The sequence below is a fragment of the Lutra lutra genome, chromosome 6 (assembly GCF_902655055.1).
Source record: "Lutra lutra chromosome 6, mLutLut1.2, whole genome shotgun sequence".
In the NCBI taxonomy this organism is placed as follows: domain Eukaryota; kingdom Metazoa; phylum Chordata; class Mammalia; order Carnivora; family Mustelidae; genus Lutra; species Lutra lutra.
The window spans coordinates 130,131,166-130,156,001 of record NC_062283.1 but is presented as its reverse complement, the minus strand read 5'-3'; the positions used below and the strand labels follow the sequence as shown (position 1 = coordinate 130,156,001).

Below are 24,836 nucleotides of genomic sequence, written 5' to 3'. Positions count from 1 at the left end.
GGGTTGGTACTCTAACTGGTAAGAAAACTAAGACAGACACTGTAAAGTCCAATGTCTAAGACATAAACACCTGGAATGGTAATGATGGGGGCTGTGTTGGGGAGAAGGTCCCAAGATGTCCTAGAGACACTGGTGAACTAGAAATGGGGAACTTCCAGGCAGAAGACAGATGTCTGCCAATGTTTTAGGTATGAAAAAATGTGACAATTGAGTTAAGAAATATTTTTTTAAAGATATTTTTTATTCATTTGACAGAGAGAGAGAGAGGTCACAAGTAGGCAGAGAGCAGGCAGAGAGAGAGGAGGAAGCAGGCTCCCCACCGAGCAGAGAACCTGATGCGGGGCTCGATCCCAGGACTCTGAGATCATGACCTGAGCCGAAGGCAGAGGCTTTAACCCACTGAGCCACTCAGGTGCCCCGAGTTAAGAAATATTTTAAATTTTCATTGATCTGGTTCTCTCAGTTGAGGAAGGGGGAGTGTGTAGGGACTATCATAGGAAAGAAACATGAAGTTTTTAACTGTGGGGATGTTTTAACATGTATGAGCTCCAGTCTTTGTTTTCACAGACCTTTCTTCTAAAACAGAGCTGTGTGGTGTTAGCCAGCAAACTTTTTTTTTTTTTAATATTCAAAGATATATTCTCAAAAATTATTTTCTGTTTGGAGTAGATATTTCCCAAGTGGAGATTAAGAGTACTTCAGACATGAAACTTCAATAGGTAAAGGTAAAAAGAAACTTCTTCTTGAGATCGGCTCAAAAGACAGGTGAATATATGTACTGTAAAAAGCCAGGCAAAATATGTGAGTATTTGGGCTTTATCTAAAAGTTGTGACAAATTTTTAATCATTTCAGTATGGCCCATAGTTCCCACATACATGAAAGTGAAATGGTCTTGAGATAATTTAACTGAAATATTCCATAACTGAATAACAGGTTCAGATATAATTTTGCAGAAGCAGTGGATGACTCAATGGATAAGAGCCAAAAGGAAATAAAAGGAGAAAGCCGGGCTTCTTTAAGGTTAAAAGTCTGGTCAGTGTCCCTCCCCTATTGGGAGAAACAGTCCAAAATGGGTCTCTCACTCATCTGCGCATCTTGCCAAGCGTGCCAAGAATGCGTGGCCCCAGCCATTTCTCAAGGTTGTATTTGGCACAAGAAACCTTGAGGGACAAGACAATGTCTCCCTTGAGACAAAAAACAGGATTGTTTACTTCTGGCTATAAAATGGTAGATTCCCCAAGCTCAGAGTTCCTGTCCTATACTACAATTCATTGTCTATGAAGGTATTCATCTGGGCCCTTGCCAAAACTCCCCGTGCCCCCGACAATGGAACCACAGGGCAAGGAGGGCACGGACACAACATGTTCTCCACACCAAGGGTCATAAAATCCTTTGTCTCTGACCCAGGTCTCTCTTGCTTCTGCCTGCATCCATGAAACAGTAACAGGCAAACCTATTAGCTGGTAAGTTGGGTAAAATCAAATCTAGGCCCAATACCTTCCCCCCATCCCTTCTGGTTCAGTTTAAAGTCTTCCACTGCGGCCATGGCCTTTGTGCTAGCGGTGGAGTACTCTGAGGGGAGCATGACAAATATATGGTATTAGACTAGGAACCCTCTCCCCACCCCCAAGCCCTACTTCCTTCAACAAACTTAGAAAAAGAACCTGTACTACTCGTTCCTGAATGAAAAAGAAAAAGAGAAAAGAACAAGGGAGAGCCCAACATGGTCTGATCTCCTCTCACCATGGAAAACCATAACTCTTCACAAAAGTGACAGCAAAATAGCCTGGGGCAACATCCCATGGGCCCCTCAGCAGCGGTGTTTCCTGTCTGAAAAGAGAGTCTCGTTGCATATAGAAAATGAAAACCTCCACTGTCCTCAGCCCCCAATTAGAGAACTAATTTGAAGCAGTGAAATTCTCTGGAGGGCATGGGATACGGCCACCACTAGCGAACACCAGGCAGTTCAAAAAAATTACTCATCCAAGCCCCCACCCAAATGCAAACAGGAAGCCCAATACTTAGTTGACCTGCTTAGATTTTGGCAAACTATATTCCCCACATGGGATGCCTACTGAACCCAATCCACCAAGCAACAAGGAAGAGAATGACATCGTGCTCATGTCTGGGGTGATCATGCAGTTACCACAGAATAAAAAATTGGACAAACATGGGGTGTTTTAATTTCTGCAAAGTTCAGATATCTGGGCTTAAGCTTTCTGTCATTTGCTAATTTTCAAGTTTCTGAGTTTGTTTTGTATGAGATTAAGAACTTCGGATGAGCCAAAAACATCTGGAACTTATTTTATAAATATACTGTAAGATTTCTACATCTAATGTGATGTAAAACTACAACTAAAATAGATTACATACAAACATATAATGTCACATATGAATTAGTTATTTTGCAACCCGGACAACCTTATGAACCATAGAAAATGTTCCCATGTGAACTTTTTGGGTACGTTGTAAGATCTCTGATAATTCTTGATATTATTTGGATTGTGTTTGGCGACATTCTGAAATAGCTTTTGGAAAGTTTGACTAATAAAATACTGAATTAATGAATATTTCTATTTCATTAAAGATCATATGTAGGATTCTGCTTGTATGAAATCCTAAGATAATGCTTCATGTTCCCCTGAAGGGAAGCTAGAATTTTGTTTTTCTTTTCAGACAGCTGGGCGGTGGGCAATGAGATGGGCAAAGGAGGAATCTGAACTTGTATGTTCAGGTACAAATTGCCAGATGTTTAGGCAGAGGGTAGTAAAGAGAAACGCACGTTGTAATAGGGCAATATATAGTATGGGGCATTAAAATCTGTTATGGGGGAAATTAATTAAGCTTCCCTAAAAGAACAAGAGCAAAAGAAACCTAATTAAATCAGAAATGTTAACATGACCCTAGGAAATTTTCTTTGTCATGAAAGAAGTTCTTCCTAAGGACTCCTGTGAAACAATATAAATTATAGCCTTAGCAAATAGTATTCTCCCACTCCCGAGCGGATTTTAATTCCTGATTCTCCTCAGGAACACGTATCTGCCTTACCGCTGAGTGAGCTGTGCCTTTAGGTTCTCTAGTTTTGGTTATCCGATTATAGTAAAGCTCTTTTTGCTGTTAAATACGCAAACAAAACCTACCTTCCTTGAGGATTAAAGGAATACATATATTTTTAAGAAAGTTGATCCAGAGTGCCGTTCCTGGACTCTGGGTTGCTGTTAGCTGTTGTTTTCCTCCAGTGAGTATTTTAAATACAAACCTGAATTTCATTGTGTGTAAAACTGCACTTTAGCAGGAAAAGGAAGAAGCAGCCTCAGAGAGAAGGTCGGAGAGAAAATGGCTATCCTCCCAACAAAAGCAGCTTTCCACATCCTGTAAATTCCACTGAGACCTCTCCAGCAGTAGGAAACAAATCTCATGATGTAGACCCAGACTACCATCCCAACTGAAGGAATTTCCCATTAGGAAAGTGTTTTAATTCCTCCACATAAGGATACATTTTGTGGGAAAACGGGGGACAAAGACTGCCCCCTTTGAAAAAGAATGCAGAGAATAGTAAGAAGCTAATTTCTAGGTACCACACATCAGGAATATCACGAAATTGGTAGCAAAGAATCAGGAAAGACTGCAAATATCAGAAAAATTTTAAAAACCTGCAAATATAAACATAAAAGGAACAGAGGGGGAAAAGTCCAAGCTAAAGCAGAAAGAAGTGTTATAAGAATTTTTTAAAATTATAAAGTACTTTAAAGACAAAGTACTTAAGGGCACATGAAGAACCTTCTATAATAATCATCAGAATCTGAATAATAAACCGAAATTGTCCCCCTTGGTACACTGTAAAGCATGCAATTTTAATTATGTGATTTTTCTAGCTAATTTCTGCTTCAAAAACAGTAAAGTACTTCTGCTTACAAGGTGGCAGAGACAAGAACTTTGCTGAACCTCTTTTGTCATCAAAATTTAAATTAGCAGAAACATGCCTTTGAGTTAAATCACAATTAGCACTTAGACCTATTTATTGAGAACCCACTATGTGCCCAACGCTGGCGGGATACGCTAAACAGATTACATTTGTAAAGCACTTGTCCCTTTTCAGGTTCTCACAAATGACATTTTAAAACCAACTATTTGTTTGTCAGCATTAGCTGCACGTGCTGAATACATCTATTATTACAAATAGCTCCTACTCAGGAGAGCCTTTGTTTCTAAAGGATAAAATATATCCAGCTGTACTTGTGTATATATATTTTACATAGTTATGTACGGAAGTCAGTCAACAATAATAAATACAACAGACTGTCAAACAAAATAAAACAACAATTTTGGGGGAACTGAAATGGCACATTTGTCAGGAGATGTCCACAAATAATTAATTACTTTCTCACAATAAAGATATTCTCTTAATCCTAGAGTCTCGTAAGAGGATCTCATTACTTTCTAACCATCTGTCATCACTCCTCCCCAAAAAACTAATTAGGGTTTCATCCAATCACACATTATAAATCATGCAAATGTGGATGGCAAAAAACACAGTTTAGAGAAGTTAACATTATAACATTTTGTATTCTAAGAATCACAGGCTTCAGAACTAGCCTTTCCTGCTCTAATAATTACCCTACTTATTTTTCTCATCTTTTCCTGATTAATTATTCAATATTAAACTTAGAAAATTACATTTAAACAAAGAAAAACTTACAGATAGTAGAGTTTTCCTGCAGCAGGAAGTTCCCTTTTCCGGTAGTCGATCCCGGAATCGAGCTGGACCGTATTACAGTATTTCTGCAACCCAGAAACACAAACAAGTCGTGGCTCAGAATTATGATCTCTTGGCTATCCTTTTTCTTTTTTTAATCTTTGAACTTTTTCCTCAGGAAAACAACGCATTTAGGACAAAACAAGAGACGTCAAGTAAGAATCATAAAAGTTGAACATTAAATATACATCAAGCCCAAAGAAATCAGTTCAAAAAAGTGAAGATTAGCAGCATGCCTTTCTGAAACTTTGCTGTAACAATGCTAACTGGCAAATTCCCCACCTGATGGCACTACATTAAAACATTTTTTAAACCCCAATTTCTGTTACCATTAAGTAAGAAGCTATCAGAAAAAAAAAACTCGTGTGTCTTCAGCATCACAATGGGAGAGAGCTGGGCCTGAACGTCGTAGCCACATTTTAAACCAAATGCTCTTACTAAAGGGATGCTTTCTTTATACCTGCACTTCACTCGTAAGTGACCACCACTGCCCGTATCCTGTAGAGTCCCTCACCTCCAGCCATCAATGTCTTTAGAATTCTTTCCTGCTGTAGACCCTCCCTTCAGCCGGAGTCCCATGCCACCCTTGTCCTTCCACTCTCCCAATCACTCTTTCCTTTCCATCTCCCCCCACCCCGCCCCGCCCAGGCTGCACATGTGCATGGAAACTCACACACCACACACACACACACACACACACACACACACACGCTGAAACTCCTCCTATGGAAGCTTATGAACTTTTGCTACACCTATCTCGGTCAGTCGGCTTTCTTTTTAGGGGGAAGGGGGGGCATATATATTATATATTATAGACACATATTCATTCCAGTAGAACAATGGTGAGCAAGGGTTTTCAGAACAATTCAAGAAAACATTTACAGGCTGATCTTTTTGTTTTCATCCTAAATGAAAATTGCTTTATGAAAATTCATGAGGAAAAAATTGTATTCTAACAACTTCATTACCTTTATTAGTGAAAAACTGCTTTTTTGGGCCAAGGTAATTGTGGCAAACTGTGTTTTCCAAAGATGGCTCCAGTAATCTCCCCATGCCAACATGCTGTGATGTTACTATCCCAACCATCAGGGAGTGGGGTCTGTGCTCCCCCTCCCCCGAATCTTGTGACTAGGCAAGAGGATGCTCTGCGATAGAACCTATGTGATCATCGAGGCAGCTTCTTACTCGCTGGCTGGAACACTTGCTCCGAACCCGGAACTGTAAGGTAATCATCAAACTTACTGGAGAGAGCTCAAAGCAGCCCATACAGAGACTTGGCCTGGAGGGGCCCCGAGATGACATGAAACAGAAGTGTCGTCTGACCAGTCCCCAGCTGCTCCAGGTGTTGCCACTGCGGTCCTAAGGGAGCCGGAATTGCCAGCTGAGGCTTTCTCAAATCCCTAACCCATGGAAACCAGGAGAAATAATGAGGCAATGTTGTTTTAAGCCTCTAATGTCTTCAGTCATTTGTTACACAGCAATAGATAATCTGGGCACACTGGAAATGTGGCAACATTCTTCCTCTCTGAAAGTGCATCCTGGGCTGAACTGCGACCCAAGAGCCGAGGGCTGTTTATCCGCTGCACTGCAGGGAAGAGACTGAGCACAGGGGCAGGGAGAATACATTTTCCCCCTTCCGTGCTGCAGCTGCTAAGTGGCTCAAGAAGGGAAAATAGGGCAATCAACCATCCCCCTGGGACTGAGGGGTTTCCCCGGATGCAGGACTTTCGGTGCTCACATCAGGACAGTCCTGGGCAAACTGGGACAGATGATCACGTTAGGAATAACCCAGAAATCTAGACGGGAACGCTGTAGTATTTTGATCCCAGGGTCCTGGGAACGAGCCTAGCGTTGGGCTCCCCGTTCAGCAGGGAGTTGGCTTTTCCTCCCTCCCACAACTTGTGCCCAAGCACGCATGCGCAAGCTCTCTCAAATAAATAAGTAAAATCTTTTAAAAAATGAAATAAAATAATCCCTGATGGTCCTCTAGGGAAGTCTGCAAAACAGAGCTTTTGAACCATACCTGTGACAAACAACCCTTGGAACTAACAAAGTCATGCCACCCTACAATGCTAGACCCGAGCAGCCGGTGGGCCTCCCTATAGACCCCCCTGCCCAGCTCACCATTCCAAGTGGCTCAAACCCACTCCCCAGGCCTCTCTCTCGGGCCTGTAACCCATCTCACCAGAAAGGAATACGGTATCGCTCAAATACATGCACACGCATTCCACTCTCCCCTTGCCTCAGATGATCAGTTTTTTTGGTTCTGTTTATTTGTTTTTATGCTATAGCCGTGTATCTCTCTTCTCAACTTTGAGTAATGTACCAAAATTGGGAAAAGAGAGACCTCCTCCCCTTTGCCCAGGCTTTTGGGGGCCCAGCCACCCAGGACAGGGAGGAGATACTCTTGTTTTAGCTAGCAGTTCAAACTCTGTGTCCGAGAGAAACCTGTCCGGCCGCCATAAGGGCCGGTATTTCACAAGCTAGTCGTACCACAGACAATACAATAAATCGCACGGCAATATATTCATGTAAGCATATTTACCCAGGCTCTCCATTTCTTTTAAACCCACAGTTTATCTTACATGACCCAATATTCCTAATTTAGCCAAAACTTTTTCTTCTTTATTTTTTTGCTATTAAAAAAATAAGACTAATGGAAGTTATACAAGCTTCAATTTCTCTTTCTGGGTAACTAACTTCTCTCTCATAGGGGTGATTAAGCCCTACTGAATGATTGCATTTGTACATTCACTAATCACTACCAAGGAATACCTAATCAGCAGCAAAAAGAACTACAACCAAAGCCCTCAGATTTTAGCTCTTAATTGTCTGAAAAATACTAACACTCCGTTTATACTTTTAAAGAAAAATAAACCTCAAATTTTCAGATTTTATTCACTGAAGCTAAGTTCTTCAGAACACTTTGCAGAAGGATGGAGGAGGGTGAAAGCTAAGCTATTTCCAAGTTGATGAATCTAGTCACAAGGGCATGATTTAATTTCCTAATTTCCAGGGATAGTTGCAAGACCTGTGACCTCTTATCACCGTCCAATTGCAATGAATAAAACTAATCAGCTACCAAAAGAAATTTATTTTAAAATAGTTTGTATATTTACATATACAAAGGACAAACACAATTATACAATCTAAAAATGCAATTAGGAAATTTGGGGAGGAAACAGAGGGAGGTGAACACACCCGTGGGAGCATATGCATGAGTGAAAGGCCTTGACTTTGCAAGGAAAAATGTGCTACTAAAAGAACCATTTTCTAGCAGTTTGCATTTTCCTCAAGATCTATTGTGTGTATTTTTAGCAACTATGAATGGTATCATCAGAAAAATAGCCATCTCACAAAATAACTTTATATAGCTTCTAGTCTGGCTTTTCCCTTCCAAGTTGGAACAAAAGAACAATAAATATTGGGGAGAAAATCCTGTAAAACCACAACATATTAACCTCGTAAGCAAAGACTGAAATAATGAAGTTCTTGCCTACCTTAAATACTTTATTAAAAAGTAATATTGCTTACAATGGAAAATTTGGAAAAAGAGAAAAAAACACATAACTCAAAGTTTTATGTCTTATCTAAGTGAATATATTGAATAGGAACTTAAAAGATATACACTATTGAAGTTTTGTGACAATACTAAACTGGTCAGTTTTATACATTTTTAATAAGTAAGCATTAAAAGAAAATATGGTGGAGGCCTTTCTAGTTGCAGGAAATAAAATATTTAAATAACCAAAATCTGTCTTTTAACTTAGTACTTTCAAACCATATCATTTTAAAAAGTGATCCACGCTCATTGTAAAAAATTCCAATACTAAAAGTGTAAAAGTAGAAATGAAAGTCTATCCCCTTCTCAGAAAAAAGTTTGCTTATAGCTGATATCCTTCAAGTTTTTTCTACATGTTCGGAGATGATGATAGAGAAGCTGCAATCTTATTTATACGCACAGTTCTAGGCTTAATTCTTTCCAATATCTTTTTTTTTTTTGAAGATTTTTTTAATTTATTTGACAGAGGGAGAGAGATCACAAGTAGGCAGAGTAGCAGGCAGAGAGAGAGGAGGAAGCGGGCTCCCTGCTGAGCAGAGAGCCCGATGCGGGGCTTGATCCCAGGACCCTGAGATCATGACCTGAGCCGAAGGCAGAGGCTTTAACCCACTGAGCCACCCAGACGCCCTTCTTTCCAATATCTTAAACGTTCTATGAGAGAAATAACTAGATTTAAATATAGGAAAGCTACACTGGCACTGTACTGTTTTGTTTGCTAAGAATGTAATTCTATAAGTAAATGACAAGTAAGAGTATAAGAAAGATATTGAGCCAAAAAAGAAAAAAGGAGACTCGGAGGGGAGGGTCTCTTTTTGAGGCAGGACATACATCCAGATATACATGCTGAAGCAGGTGTACATTCTAAGATAATTGCATCAATCACATTAAAACAATCATGTGTTACCGCTTTTAAGCGAAAGCAATGATACATAAAAATTCAACACATGCTACATTTGGACATATTTTTAAGCTTGGTGCGATATAAATATAACATAAATGCAGAAAAGCACACAAGTCATAAATGTCCAGCTCAGATGAGAAACAGAACATTACTAGCACCAGTGAAGTCCCCCCTACTAGCCTCTTCTACCTCTTCAAAGGTAACCAGTACTCTGATTCTACCTCTTCAAAGGTAACCAGTACTCTGATTCTAGCAATGCAGGATTTTGCCTCTTTGGGGAATTTTACTTGAGTAGATCCATCCAGTATGTATTCTTTTATGACTGGGCTCCTTTATGTTTGTGAGATTCACCGATCCCCATATTGTCTATAGTTACAGTTTGGTGTGTCATAGCCACTATGTGAATAAGCCACAATCTATCAACTCATTCTACTGTTGGTGGACATTTGGGTTATTTCTAGTTACTTGTTCTTTCCAATAACGCAGTCATGAACACTTCTGTATGTGAGTCTTGACGCACACATGCACATGCTCTTGTTGGATACACACCTAGAAGAGTAACAGCTTGGCCATTGGGTAAGCGTCCACTTAGCTTTAGTAAACACTGTCAGGGTTCTAAGCCAATGCACAACCTACACTCCCAAGTATGTGTTTGCTACTAGTGGAAAGAAATACAGTTGGTTTTTGAATACTCAGCTTATATCCATCAGTCTTAGAAATTCAATTATTAATGTAATATTTTTTGTATGTTAATTTTTCAGGATGATACTAGAGATGTCCCCTATTTTTGGCAAATATGCTACATTGTTTTATATCACAAAAAAATACACACTTATGGTTTAACAAGTTCTCTGTAAATTCAGTATCTACTTTGGATTAACTTAACAAACACCGAACACTATATACTGGGTATTTCCCTGGTTCCTAGAAATATAGTATTAAATAAGCTTTTGCTCTGACAGCCAGGTAGAACTCAGATATTTGCCTCAAAGTTACTATTTTCTTCTTCTCCCACTCACGGATCTCATTTTTCAAAGTTGATAATTTCTTTGTCAATTTCCCAGAAGTGCGATTTTAGCCTGTTACTTAATTTCCCCCTCAGTTTTCTCCTCTATAAAATAAAGGAATTGAATTATAATCTCTTTCAGTCTCAAATTCTTTTTTTTTTTTGGAGATTTTATTTATTGGGGTCAGTTGGTTAAATGGCCCACTCATGATTTCCACTCAAGTCATGACCTCAGGTTTGTGAAATCGAGCCCCCAGTGGGGCTCCATGCTCAGTGGGGAGTCTGCTTGAGATTGTCGCTCTCACTCTGTTCCTCCCCTCACTCGTGCACACTCTCACTTGCAAATAAATAAAATCTTTTAAAAAAGATTTCATTTATTATTTGAGAGGGAATGTGCAGGCATGTGCACAAGCAGGGAGAGGAGCAGAGGGAAGGGAAAGAGAATCCAAGCAGACTCTGCACCAAGTGTGGAGCCCGATGACGGGTTTGATCTCACAACCCTGAGATTATGACCTGAGCTGAAACTGAGAGTCCAACATTTAACCAACTGAGGCACCCACAGCACCCCTCAGTCTAAAATTCTTAATACAATCCTGAAATTCTCACACTTATTACAGCTAAGTTCTTGTTCAGGCTTTTTTAGTTCTGAAGTAGACCCCCGCCTCAGAGTCTACCACAAACCACTCTGCCTCCTTTGCTTTCTTGCTCATCTATTCCAAAATACATTAAAAAAATTTTTTTTCCCATTGCCCCACTCCTACTTCCCTGGCTACCCTACTTGTTTCTCATTTAAAATACCCACACCCTCCCACCTTAGTAGGTAAGGTTTGTATCCCTTCTTTTTATCAAGCAATTTCAGAATTTCTTTTCCCTTCCAAAAAGCAGGAAAGTAAGATACTTTAACCATTGCCAAGTGCTATTATGTCTCACTAGTGTTAACGTGTAATAACTTGAACTTACCTCACATAATCCTCAACTAATCATACACAGAGTAATTTTTTATCCCCATTTTACAGTTGAGGAAATTTACGGAGGAGATTACTTTTTAAAAATCACTGCAATGGTCTAAACTGTATTCCAAGCAAATTCGTATGTTAAAGTCCTAACCCCTAGTACTGAAGAGTGTGGCTGTACTTGGAGACAGCCTTTAAAGAGGTGATTACATTAAAATGAGGGTAGGCCCAATCCAATATGACTGGTGTACTCATAAGAGGAGGAAATTAGAACACAGACATGCAAAAGAGGAAGGACCAAGTGAAGGCAGAGGGAAAGACCAGCCATCTGCAAGTCAAGGAGAGAGGCCTCAGGAGAAAACAACCCTGCCAACACCTTGATCTTGGACTTCTAGCCTCCAGAACTGTGAGAAAATACGTTTCTGTTGTTTAAGCCAAGCAGTCTGTAGTATTTTGTCATGAGAGCCCAAGCATACTAATACAATACTAACACTCTTGTAATAAGCATACAGAAAGTCATTTTTTAAAAACAGTAAAAAAGGAAAGAACAGTTGTGACATTAAAAAAAAAAAAAAATGCCAGGACCGAAGCTAAAAAGCCCCGCTGTATACACCTGCTTATAATGTGAGCCACACACTGCCTCTTTCTGTGGTCACAGCTGGAGGGGAAAACATAGTAATTTCACAATTCAGAGAGCTCTAGAGAGACCACATAGTTTGTAGGCGACTGAGCCATGATTTGCCCAGGTCACTCCTGACCACAAATCCGTGACCTTCTCACCATGCCACACTGAGTTATTACACAGTAGCTACAGGATCATTTGTCCTTAGCCTCATACAATTTACATGATATCTTGCTCCCCGATTCCTCCTTCCATATCCCAAGTCAATTACCTCCACACAGCATACATATGCTACTTGCTCTTCTAGAGGTCCATACTGTATGATTCCATTATAGTTTCCTTTATGTATTTAGTGCAAAACTGTGTACGAGGTATGTTCAACCTATACTAAATTCTATACCCAACTGGATGGTAGTATAGTAGTCTTCCATTAGATAGGATGTTTTCTATGTTTAAAGTGTCTACTTAACTCACAGTTCACTATTTTTTTTAAGATTTTATTTATTTATTTGACAGGTAGAGATCACAAGTAGGCAGAGAAGCCAGCAGAGAGAGAGAGAGGAGGAAGCAGGCTCCCCGCTGAGCAGGGAGCCTGATACGGGGCTCGATCCCAGGACCCTGGGATCACGACCCGAGCCAAAGGCAGAGGTTTTAACCCACTGAGCCACCCAGGCACTCCTGAAGCTACATTCTTATGTTTTTGAGCACCACTATGATTTGGATCATTCCAATAGTTCTCTGAAATAATGAGTTCCTGGATAATTCACTAAAAATATTTTCCAAAAAAAAGAGGCAAAGCACCAGCATCTGGAGTCATACCTGATCAAACTTAGCAGGGATAGCACTGAAGCCCAGCACAACAGTTGTAGGGTCTTCCTGTCAGTATTTGGAACTCTGAGATGAAACCGTGGCCCTTCAAAAACAAACCTCCACTCTCATCATCTATAGAAGGAAAGGTAAAACATCTGGCTGTGGCAACAGCTACTATGTAACCAGAGACCTTGTTCTAAAGGCCAATGACTAACTTCCCCTTCTATATTCTTTCCCTAAGACATATCGATTCTTAGAAAATATTTGGACTCTAGTATACTAAAGTGTGGTAACTGTCATCTTTAGACTATCAAGAAGTAGGAAATTATAAAGAACAAGAACGCCTCTGTCAACTTGGTCAAGACCTTAGCTACTGTTAGTAGACTGGTTTCCTGATAAGACTTAATTTGAATGATCTAAGATACCAATTTGTAACTTAAATAGTTATGTGCCAGGGTGGGGAGCACATCAGAATTGACGAAGTCGCATCCTTACACTATCAAATTGTTTTGGCATATATGGGGTGGAAAACAAAACAAAGAATCCTAACATTTATATGAAGAGATGTTTCTGTTCCTCAAAATAGTGGTAACCCTTGAGACATAGGATGCTACATAGAGTTTATGTGTTTTCTGCTTGTTGTAATAGAAGATGCCTCACTGCCATATATATATGTTTAATCATACAAATGTTATATATAAATGTTTAATCATGGTTATCTTTATATTTTATAAAACTGTCACAAAAGAATAAAAATAACTATAACCACCATTTATTGAGCACTTAACTTTACAACAACCTTTAAAGATAGGACTACTGGCCTCCATTTACCAATGAAGTACTTAAAATTCAAAAAGAGCAAATATTTTGCTCTCTACTTGTCTAGAGTTATTTGGCTCTTAGGGGGAAGAGACGAAACTCAGGTCTGCAGACCACGCACTGCACATATCTTCTATATTCAGAAAAAGACACAGAACAAAATTCACACAGTTCAATAATTCAACCACCCTTAAATATTCAGGCCACCATGATTTTTGCAATAACATGATACTAACTCGGTATGTCCAAGCAACATCCGTAAAATTCCCAGAGTACCCCACATTAACGCCACATGATTTGTTGTCACTTATTTATTTATACCCTACTGTGCTCTGGGAGGGTACATGTGGCTTCTTTAAAAAAATCACCTTACTCTTTGTATATTTAATTTCACCATTTAATTTTCAATGTTATCTAATATACAAGTGTAAATTGACAAAACCTAATGAGCTTTAATTACACAGAACTGTTGACCCAGAAATCCCAATTCTAGGATCCTATGCTTCAAAAACGTTAACTCCTGTGACTAAAAATGCATTTGTAAACAGGCTTTTTAAATCATTATTTGAAAAGAAATATAGTAAACCTAAGTATCCAAAAATAACAGATTAGTTTAAAATTACTAATGACAAAAGGTATAAAAGCTGTAAAAAAAAAAAAAAAAGGTATAAAAAAGCACAAGGTATCTCCCTGGCCCAGAGATTTTTAAAGGGGTTTGATCAGGTAAGGGAGTACAGTGGTCTGTAGCCATTAGCAGAAATACAAAGCAGCCATTAAAAAAAAAAAAAAAAAGAGCTGGAGTTATATCTGATATAAAAAGATTTCCAGGGTATCTTGAAGGTATAAAAAAGCACAAGTCAGATTAAGATTTAACTATTACTCCATTAATTTACAACAAAACTATATGCTTAGGCATATATAGAGATCTGTATGCATATAAATGTACAGAAAAATCCTTGAAAGATACAGATTTTCTTTCAGCTTTATTGGGATATAAATGACGTAACATTTGTAAGGTTAAGGTGTACAACTGATAAACTTAACATACTGCAAAATGATTACCTATCATTTTGCAATATGTACCCTATCATCTCACACAATTACCATATCTTTTTTTATGACCTAACTTAGCAATTTTCAAGCATATAATACAGTATTGTTAACTGTATTCACCATGCTGTGCATTAGATCCCCAAAACTTAATCATTTACAACCAAAAGCTTGTACCCATCTCTCCATTTCCCTCACTCCCCAGCTCCTGGCAATGACCAATCTACTCTCTCCATCTCTATTAGTTCAGCTTTTTTAGATTCCACATATAAGTGATATCAAATGATATGTTTTTCTCTGACTTATTTCACTTAGCGTAATGCCCTCAAGGCCCATCTATTTTGTCACAAATGGCAGTGTTTCCTTCTCATGGCTGTAGAATATTCCATTGTGTGTGTGTGTGTGTGTGTGTGTGTGTGTGTGTGTGTGTGTGTGTGTACACACCACATCTTTATCCATTCATCCATTGATGGACACTTAGGTTGTTTCTACACCTTGGCTATTGTGAATAATGCTGCAAAGAACACAGAAGTGCAGATGTCTGTTCAAGATAATTATTACATTTCCTTTGGATATGTACTCAGAAGTGGAATTGCTGAATCATAGGCTAGCTCTACTTTTAATGTTTTTGAAGAACTTCTATGCTGTTTTCCCTAGGGGCAGCATCAATTTATAGTCTCACAAATAGTGCACAAGGGTTTCTTTTTCTCCATATCCTTCCCAACACTATCTCTTGTGATTTTGAGGTAGCCATTCTAACAGACTGAGGTGACATCTCATTGTGGTTTTGATTTACATTTTCCTGATGATGAGTTATGCTGAACATCTTTTCATGCACATATGACCATTTTTAGGTCTTCTTTCGAAAAATGTCTATATGGTTCCTCTGCCCATTTGTTGAAGCCCCCTACTATTATTGTGCTGTTTGTGTATTTTTCTCTTTAGATCTGTTAGTATTTTCTTAATAAACTTAGGTCCTTTGATACTGGGTGCACCTATGATTGTTATGCCTTCTTGATAAATTGATCCCTTTATTATTATACAGTAGTGTTCTTTGATTCATTGCAGTTTTTAACTTAAAGTCTATCTTCTCTTTTCTGATTTAAGTATAGCTATCCCTGCACACTTTTGGTCTCTACTTCCATGGAATTTCTTTTTTTCATCCCTTCACTTTATATCCTTAAAGCTATGTGTCCTTATAGGCAGTACAGAGTTAGGAATTCCTTTTTATTTTTAACCTATCCAGACAATCCATGCCTTTTGATTAGAGAATTTAATCCACTTATATTTAGAGTAATTATCAATAGGTAAGGACTTACAAAGGCCATCTTACTAGTTTTATTCTGGTTGTTTCCTTGTTCCTTTCTTTCTCTCTTGCTGCCTTCCTCTGTGAACAGATAATTTTCCATAGTGGTAGGCTTTGATTCCCTTCTCTTTATCTTTAGTGTATCTACTGCAGTCTTTGTTTTGTGGTTACCACATAAACTTACATAAACTACCTTATGAATATAACATATATTTTACACTGACAACAACCTCAATCTCATACAAAAACTCTACCCTTCTACTACCCTTTTTTGTTTTTGATGTCACAATTTAGCCATTTTCATATTGTGTATTCATCAATAAATTATTATAGCTATAGTTATTTTTAATACTCTTGTTCTAAAATTTAACCTTTATACTTGATTTAAGTAGCTAATGCACCACCATGTTACAAAGTTAGACTATTCTAAATTTGACTATACCTTTACTAGTGTATTGTATATTTTCATATTTTCATGTTACTTATTACTGTTTTCATTTCAGTTTGATGAACTTCTTATAAAGTAGGTCTAGTGATGATGAACTCCTTTGACTTTTGTTTGTCTGGATAAGTCTTTGCTATACTTTATTTCTGAAGGATAACTTTACTGAATAGAGTAGTCTTGATTGGCAGGGTTTTGGTGGTTTTTTTTTTTTTTTTAAGTTATATTTGAATATATCATCCTAGCCTCTTCTGGCCTGTAAGGTTTCTGCTGAGAAATCTGATAGACTTATAGTGTGCTAATAACAAGTTTCTTTTCTCCTGTTGCTTTTAAGATTCATTGTCTCTGACTTTTGAGTTTTATTATAATGTACCTTGGAAAAAATTGAGGTTTTTGGATGACCTATAAGCTTTATGAACTTGGATATCCAAATCTCTCCCCAGATTTGGGAAGTTCTCTGCCATTATTTCTTTAAATACACTTTCTCCCCCCTTTCCCTCTCTTCTCTTTCTGGAACCCCAATAATTCAGATTGTTTCTTCTGAAGGTATCTCATAGTTTATGTAAATTTTCTTCATTCTTTTTGAGCCTTTATTCTTTGTTCTTCTCTGACTGGATAATTTTAAAGTTCCTGTCTTCAATCTCACTGATTCTTTTTTCCACTTATTCAAGTCTAATGTTGATTGCTTTCGATTGCTTTTATTTTTTTTTCATTTCATTAATTGTATTCCTCAGGTTCAGAATTTCCATTTGGTTCTTTTTAAGATTTCTCTTTGTTAAATTTATCATGGTGTTTGTATATGGTTTTCCTGATTTTGTTGCACTATTTTTGTGTGTTTTCCTATAGACATTAAGTTTCCTTAAAACAGCTATTTTGAATTCTTTATGGGGTAAATCCCAGACGCCCATGTCTTTGGGATCAGTTATTGGGAGACAACTGTGATTCCATGATTTTTCATATTCTTTGAACTTTTGTACTATTGTCTTCACATCTGAAGTAGCAGCCCTCCTCCTGTTTTTACTAATAACTTTCAGGAAAGAAATACCTTCCATCAGCCGGCTAGGGATTTTGGGACTTTCTCAGACCTTCTATGAATATATGTGCTCCACAATTATTGCTCTTTCTTGAATTCTTAAGCTTATATGCCTTCTCTCAATCCTGCAATATCCTGAGTCTAATAACCTTCCTTTTATTTTCCCAAACGGCGCACTAAAGCTCAAGTTTGTAATCTCTCCCTCGTGTGCAGATTCTGGCTGGTTTTCTGAACATGCTCACTAGCCATCTGCTGAGGCTCATTCTTATCACAGCCACTGGGAGCATATACAGGGCATCAGCCATGAAGTGAGGGTGTGTGTGTGTGTGGGGGGGTGTCCGCACGCACACATGTGTGTGATAACGCAGAGCACAGGAGATGCCCTTGAGCCAACAGAGGATCTGGGCGAGGGTCCCCAGCAGCTTGTGAGCAGGCTTCTTGATGTGTGTGAAACAATTCATAGGATCCACCTCTCTTTAATGCCTTCAAAGAGAGTGCTCCTCTCCTAGCCTCTTCCTGCCCTCCAGCCATGCGGCTCAGGATTTAGTACTCTGGATGGGGCAAAAGAGAAATGAGCCTCAGGCAGCATCCCACACAGCTGAGGAAGCAGGGTGATCACTCACTTCCTCTTACGGTCCCCTACAGGAGAAATCACAGGCCAAGAAGTTCTCTCTTGGCCCTAAGCTGTGCTGCCTTGGGGGAAGGTTGATGCAGGTAAAATCAAACTGTTCCTCTTACCTTCTCCAATGTGTCCAAACCCAGGTTTTGTTTGTTTTTTGCTCCAACAGTATGTTGGAACTCTTCTACTAGAAACCTGGATATCTACAAAGGCTCTCTCATCCTTGGGTGACTGTTTTAAGATAGGGTTTCCAGGGACTCTCAGACCACAACTGAGAGAAGCTAGTGCTGGTTCACAGACCACTGCAAGGTCACACCCAGGACGAGGTCTATATTCCTATTACCTGACACATGGGTAGGCAAGCCTCCTCCCAGGTGCCTTGTCATATGATGGTAAATCCAACACCACCCATAAAGTCATTTTTGTCTGTGAATAGATGCCAAATTATTGTTAGTTGGGGGGGAGGTGGTGGGACCATGAATAAGAGATGTCTTATTCAATCCTGATACTGATGTCACTCTGCTACATTAAATTTTTAACAGCAGCTACTCCTAAGGAGGGAAGCAGGAATGAAATAGGATGGAGGAGGGGAGGAAATGGGGAGAGGGGAGAGTAGTGGGGGGGGGGGCATCCGATATTTAGTAAATATACACTTATGTGGCATTCAGATTTTTTAATATAGTATGCCCTCATTTCTCTCTCATGAAATTTTATAAAACGAAAGATCCTAGAGAACTCCATGGATCATCCCAAAATAGTGGTATATGGAAAAATCTGATAGCTGTGTTATTGAAATTATAGCCATTATGCATTTCCAGCTCTGTCATGACCAACAGAACTTTAATTAATATTCCATTTCTTCTCCCACTGTTTACTTTATCCAAGAAAACCAGAGTCCTCATTCCTGAGGTAAAAAAAACAAAAACCAAAAACATAAAAATGACATCACAGACTGGAAAGAAGTTGATGTATATGCCTTTTGAAAATCTTTTTTATAACCATGCTACCAACCCATAACTGCGACACCTGTAAGCTTTCTTTTCCTCCCACAAAAAGGAACTGTGCAATCTACCCTCCGGCCAAAGGGAACTTCCCACTACATCTGCAGTTCTGCAAAATGCATTTTTTGAAAATCCAGTAAATTTTACTCCCAAGTTTTTTCCTTCTTTTATACAAATAATCAGGGGTAAACAATAACTTCTCTATCTTAAAAAAAAACAACCATATAAATACACGAAGTACATAATACATGTGATTCATTTATACTGTAATCACAACTTCTAGAATGATAAAAACTGAATCTAAAAATATTTAGCTTAAAAAATAATTTTCAGAGACCTCGTTAAGACTTTTAGCATCCAGGATAGCATATAGAAATATTCTCAACTCTGGTTCTGTTCTTCCTGCCTTGTATTTGCTCAGCTTTTTGCCACTTCACTGTTCATTAGCACTTTTATTGAAAGATGAAAGAGGAAGAGAAAGAAGATGAATTCAGTCAATCTTGTTAACTTATTCTAATCTCTGATAAAAGATCTGAAGAATAAATTTTAAGCTATTAGCTAAAACAAGGTTGAACACGCTATATTTATCTTTGTGTACAACTAAAGGTAGATTAATAAAGTAGATTATACTTTTATAAAAGAAAAAGAATTCTTTGTTCATAAAAGCAAATGAGAATATAATTAATTCTACCCAAAGACAAGATTACAACATGTAAATATAACAAATATACGATGTTAAAGACACGTACACATGTGCACACACATATTGAGCAACATGGTTTGTGGAAAGAATGCTCAATAAAAAAGTAGGAAACCTGGGCTCTAGATTTGGCTCTGCCACTAGCCAGGCAATCTTAGACATGAACCTCAACTGCTCATACCGTATAAAGTGATGGTATAAATATTTCTAAGGATGCTTCAACATAGTCCTTGCTCTGTATTTCTCAGCTCTCACTATTCATAACTTAGTGCTAATCAGATGTCTTCTCCCATATACACTGAAAATTTTTGCTTTCTTCCTCTGCCCTCGCGTTTCCCTTCTAAGCCTTGTCTAGCTTTCTCAGGAAAATCTTCACTTAATTCCAATTAGAGCAAAACAAAACCATAGGCATGACTATTAAACCAAGAGAGATGGCAGGGATACACCTAAGTGAAGAAAACAAAAGGCCTAACAAACAAACAAAAGGTTCAGTTTCATCAACCTCTGAAATTTGCAGATACATACAGGAATCCATTCAGAATTCACATAAATTTCCATTTCATTCACTCATCCCCCACAATCACCAGCATTATAGAAAGCAGAAAAATTATTTAAAATGTGTGGGTTTATCACTTTTTTTTTTAATAATTCTTAGCACTGTAATCTTCTAACACACAGTTAATCACTCCTAACTCATTCTATATTGAAGTATAATACTTTTCCTATACTATAATTATTTGCTGGTGTGCCTATTTGCTCTACTAGAACATCCTGATTTCCTTGATGGCAGGATTCATTTCAGGACAGCTTTATCACAGCAGCTAAGCACTTAATAAATGCATATTGAAATATGAATGTTGTTTTTCTTCTATTTTACCTTACAAAGGTATAGTATTTGAGCTACTTGGGCAAGTAAGCTTTCATAGATAGCTAGCCTAGGACTGCAACACCACACTTAGAAAATGTTTGGGGGAGAAATCTATCATAATTCAAAAAAAATAATTTATAAGTCAACTTCTGAAACAATCTTTTTGAAAACTTATAGCACTATATATATCAGGGTCTTAGCGATCTTGCAGTCCGATCCCATCATTTACAGATGAAAAAAATGTAAACTCAAGTGGACTCACGAGACTTGCCCAAAGTCAGGAAAAGAGCTAGGCTTAGAAAGAACTGCCTCCTTAAACCATGGTTCCTCTGCTGTATCATGGACACCACAAAAATATGTGTGAAATGACTGTGTGGCTTCTTCTTGCTTTCAGCTGTTAAGAATTTTAAAAGATTTTATGGCAGAATTTAATCAGCTAATCAACCGTATCTTTATAATATATGAATCCTAATGATCATTATTGACTGAGGAATACACTATAAGAACATTCACATGTCTTCAGAGACAGATTACCAAGTGCACATTTATTCAAAAACAAAAACAAGCCGAACACTACTGAAAGTACATTCCAATTATCCATTAAGAAGCCCTTTCTAATTTTAGGGCCAATCTACATTTTGTTATTTATTTTATGCTTGTGTATATTCAGAGAGGATACTGTCTCAATAAGCTGTATAGTATTTAACATGAACTTGAAAATGGGAAGTGTAGATACAGTCAATAGTAAAAGAATAGACACAGTATTTTGTACCAAGCACCCCTAATATGCTATCATTTTGAGAGAGAAAAGCTAAATTCACTAAAGCAGAAAAAGGTTTCTTGGATATCCTGAAGCCTCAAAAACTTGGCCAAACTATTGTTCAGCAGCACACAGTTTGTGTCTTCATGCTCAGATGTTGTTGAAACAGCAGACTTAAAAGGAATAATGTCAATGAATCCTACCAAGCACTATACATGACCTCTGGGGTAATTAGCAATCATTCAAAAGCAACAAGACTAAAATGTTCTATTCTTTATTACTGTCAGCTCTTATCTTGATCAGCATTTTAATAAAGATGCTTCGTTTCTAAGACAGTTTCATGAATCAGTCATAATTACATTCTGACATGCAGTGAATAGTAAAGCAAAACTAAATATCACTTCATCAACCTTTCTAACCTTTATGCAAGTATTAACTGTAAATAATTTTTACACAATCCTACAACAGAAAATCTGCATATTTCTTAGCTTTGTACATACTTTACCCCAAATGAATTTCCTGTGACCTATACCTGAAAAACACAATCAGCCATAATTATCCAGTTTTGTGAGATGTTCAGGTGTTGCCTTTCAGAGTTCAAATCAACTTCAAGTATAAAAGGCTACTTTATTCTACAAATGGCACAATATGCAAAATGGGTTAAGTAGCCAAAAGCATCTCAGAGCATTGTGGCTTGAAAGAAGTCTATCCAGAATCAAAACGTCAGAACAAAAATACGCTAAAGCAAAGTGACACTTATAAAAATAGATTCATAGATTACACATTAACACATGGATCTTGATGACTACTGCAGAAAGTCTTATCATTAAAATATGTTAAAAGAAGAATGTTAATTAGAAGGAAATCTGAGCAGTTAAAGGGTAGATTTTTTTTTTTTTTATTGTGACACCTAACAGTTTATGGAAGAGGATGGAAACTTATCAGAAATATAAACTTACTTAGAAATACTACTCTGCTATGGAGGATAATAATGCAAACTCTTTTAACACCAGTAACTCCCCTCCCCCCATTCATGATTTACTTTAGAGTTTTGAAATAGTTAACTTCTCTTTTTGGTGAAGACTTTTAAAAATATTTTTGATAGTCAAGGTGAACATAATTCAACTATCAGAATAAACTGATACTGCATTTTAGGTGATTTATTGTTTCAGGTTCTTAGAAGATTCCAAAATAAATGCAATGTTTCTCAAGAATAATTCCTGTCTTCTCAGTACTAGATACGGAATATCTGCACACAGCTAGGTTCCCAAACCTATATTTTCACAACGTCCCTCAAATAAGTAAAGTTTACAGGAAATCTACCGAGAGATATTTTTAACCAAGCTGATTTTTAAAAGTGAACTATAGTGAAAAAGGAACATATTTACCATTTTATTTTGTGTGATTGCAATTTGAAAAATAAGTTCCTTCTAAAACCAATCTAAAATCACTCTCTATATGTTTTCTTATACATTTTATTATAAAACGACCTTCCTAGAATGTTACCAATCTGAGGCAAAAAGGCACTAGCGTCTTTCCCATATGGAACTAAAAACACAAAAATGTATTTAAAAAAAAAAAAGCCATACAAAAATGTATGTCTTTTATGTGATAATTTTTGTTTAACTCTTCTATTTAGCTTTCTGCATCATTATTCCTTCCTCTTATTGGAAGTGCAAGCAAAGAAGGGAAAAGAAGTGTTGATTTAAGAAAACAGATTTCCCAGAAAGAAAAAAAACTGTGATTAAGATTTAAACAAAAGCTAAAGATGGCTTCCTCCGAGCACTGATGAGGTCCGCTACCTCATTACTAACAACTGAAAACTTGTGATGCATTTTGTTTCAAGAGAATCCAAAAGTCCTTGCTATAAAGCAGACAGGGGGGTGCAGAGTCCATTCACTCTTTCTGTGTCACGACCATTATGTAAGAAGTATAAAACACTGCCTTTATGCTGCCAAGCCACAATGACTCTTCCTACATCAAAGGATTTTCACCACTAGGGTTTTTTCTTCAAAATTTATTCAAGCTAAGGGCAGAGAGACAACAATTCATACACTCTAATTACGTCTAATTATCTACTCCCTTTTCTGACCAGCTTCGGCCAGTGTTATTTGCTATCTGGATTTCTCACAATCTCCCTTTGCCCTGTCCATCCAGCCCAACAGTGAAGGCTTTGAAGAAAACAGTTGTGGCTTTTTTGAGTTTTCTCAATATAAAGTTCAAGCAAATTAAATAATTATTCTGTTAGTTTTGACACATTTATGCGTTAAATATGAGGACCTCTTGGTTAATTTGGCAAATTCCTCACATCTGTTCATGGTTGGAATCATAGTAACACCCTCTCTTATAGGAGCTTCTCCTCATGCTTTCTTTTCATGATCTAAATGAAATGTTTATTGGATTAAAGTTCTTCTCTGCAGACCTCCATGGTGGCCTATGACAAAGAGCTTAAAAGTTCTATTAATTGGCTTGAGTTTTCAGGGAGGGGAAAGGGAGAATTTGATTTCACATTACATCACTAGCCAAGAAAATTGCCACGTGTAATTAAACTAATTTATCTCATGAGTCAAAGAAACAACTAATTCATATTTAAGACACTTCCTTTCAACCATTCTCACCATTAAAGAACTGATTTTTTCTAATTTAACCAAAAATAACTATTTATTATTCTAAGAGAATTCAAGACATAACAGTACATATTTTATATATAATACACATAAGCAATAGCTTGCTGTAGTCCTATTTGATGCAAACATATCATTTTTATATTTCATATATTACCAAAATACAAATGTATAATTTATACATTTCGTGGAAAGTCTTTGTTTTCATTTTATGTAAGAATATTACAGAAAATACAAAGCATACACTCAAAATGACTTTTCCATAGGCAGACCCTGACTAATAGAAAGTGTACATTCTGGTATGAAGACAGACAAGAATTACATTTTAAATCCACACTACAACAAATTTATTCTAGACATCTATTCATTTCAAGGACACAGCACAAAAACACCACCACAAATAAAGTTTAGTGCCTGTTACAAGAGCCAATTTGTTTAAATATATTCTCTCAAATACATATGGAATAGGCTTATGAAAATAGATTTCCTTCATTTCTTTAGCCTAACATGGCAAAATACAGGAATGTTCCGCAAGTCAAACAGTTACTTTTGTTTCTTAAAACATTAAATACTAAAGTTCAAATGAACACTTTAGTAGTTTGTGGGGGAAGTCAGAACTCTTTTCAATTCTAGACTACTACTTTCCTATATCTTCTTTCTTCCGATCTTAAGTGATAAGTTAACTCATAAATAAAGATATTACATTGCCCTAATGAAGAGTTAATCCTTGCTACACTGACTCAGGTGACAACACAGTGGAGGTTTGTCAGTGGGGCTGACACTGACCTCAAAGGCTGCTTCTGATTATTTAAACATCTGAAAGCTCCAGTATTGCAAGTTACAATGAACAAACTGACAAATCAATTTCAACAGTAACATGAAAATTGTGGCAGGAAGAAATGGCAAATATATACTTAGTAAGTTTATAAATCCCAATGTAGGTAGTGGGCAGTCTGAGCATTAAAGTGTCTTACCTAAGGGTTATAAACAATTTTTCTCAAGT

The 24,836-nt window shown here is 37.4% G+C and overlaps 1 protein-coding gene across 3 annotated transcripts in view; it reads right to left on the bottom strand.

The window, feature by feature from the left end:
- Positions 1–24,836, bottom strand: part of AFG1L (AFG1 like ATPase) — a 231,639-nt gene that overhangs the window by 55,258 nt on the left and 151,545 nt on the right. For all 3 annotated transcript variants that reach the window (XR_007128171.1, XM_047734093.1, XM_047734092.1), the window contains one exon: positions 4,701–4,783. Coding sequence is in view for 2 of the 3 variants with exons in the window: in XM_047734093.1 (XP_047590049.1) it covers positions 4,701–4,783 (83 nt within the window). In the remaining variant the exon portion in view is untranslated. The remainder of the gene's footprint in view (positions 1–4,700; positions 4,784–24,836) is intronic.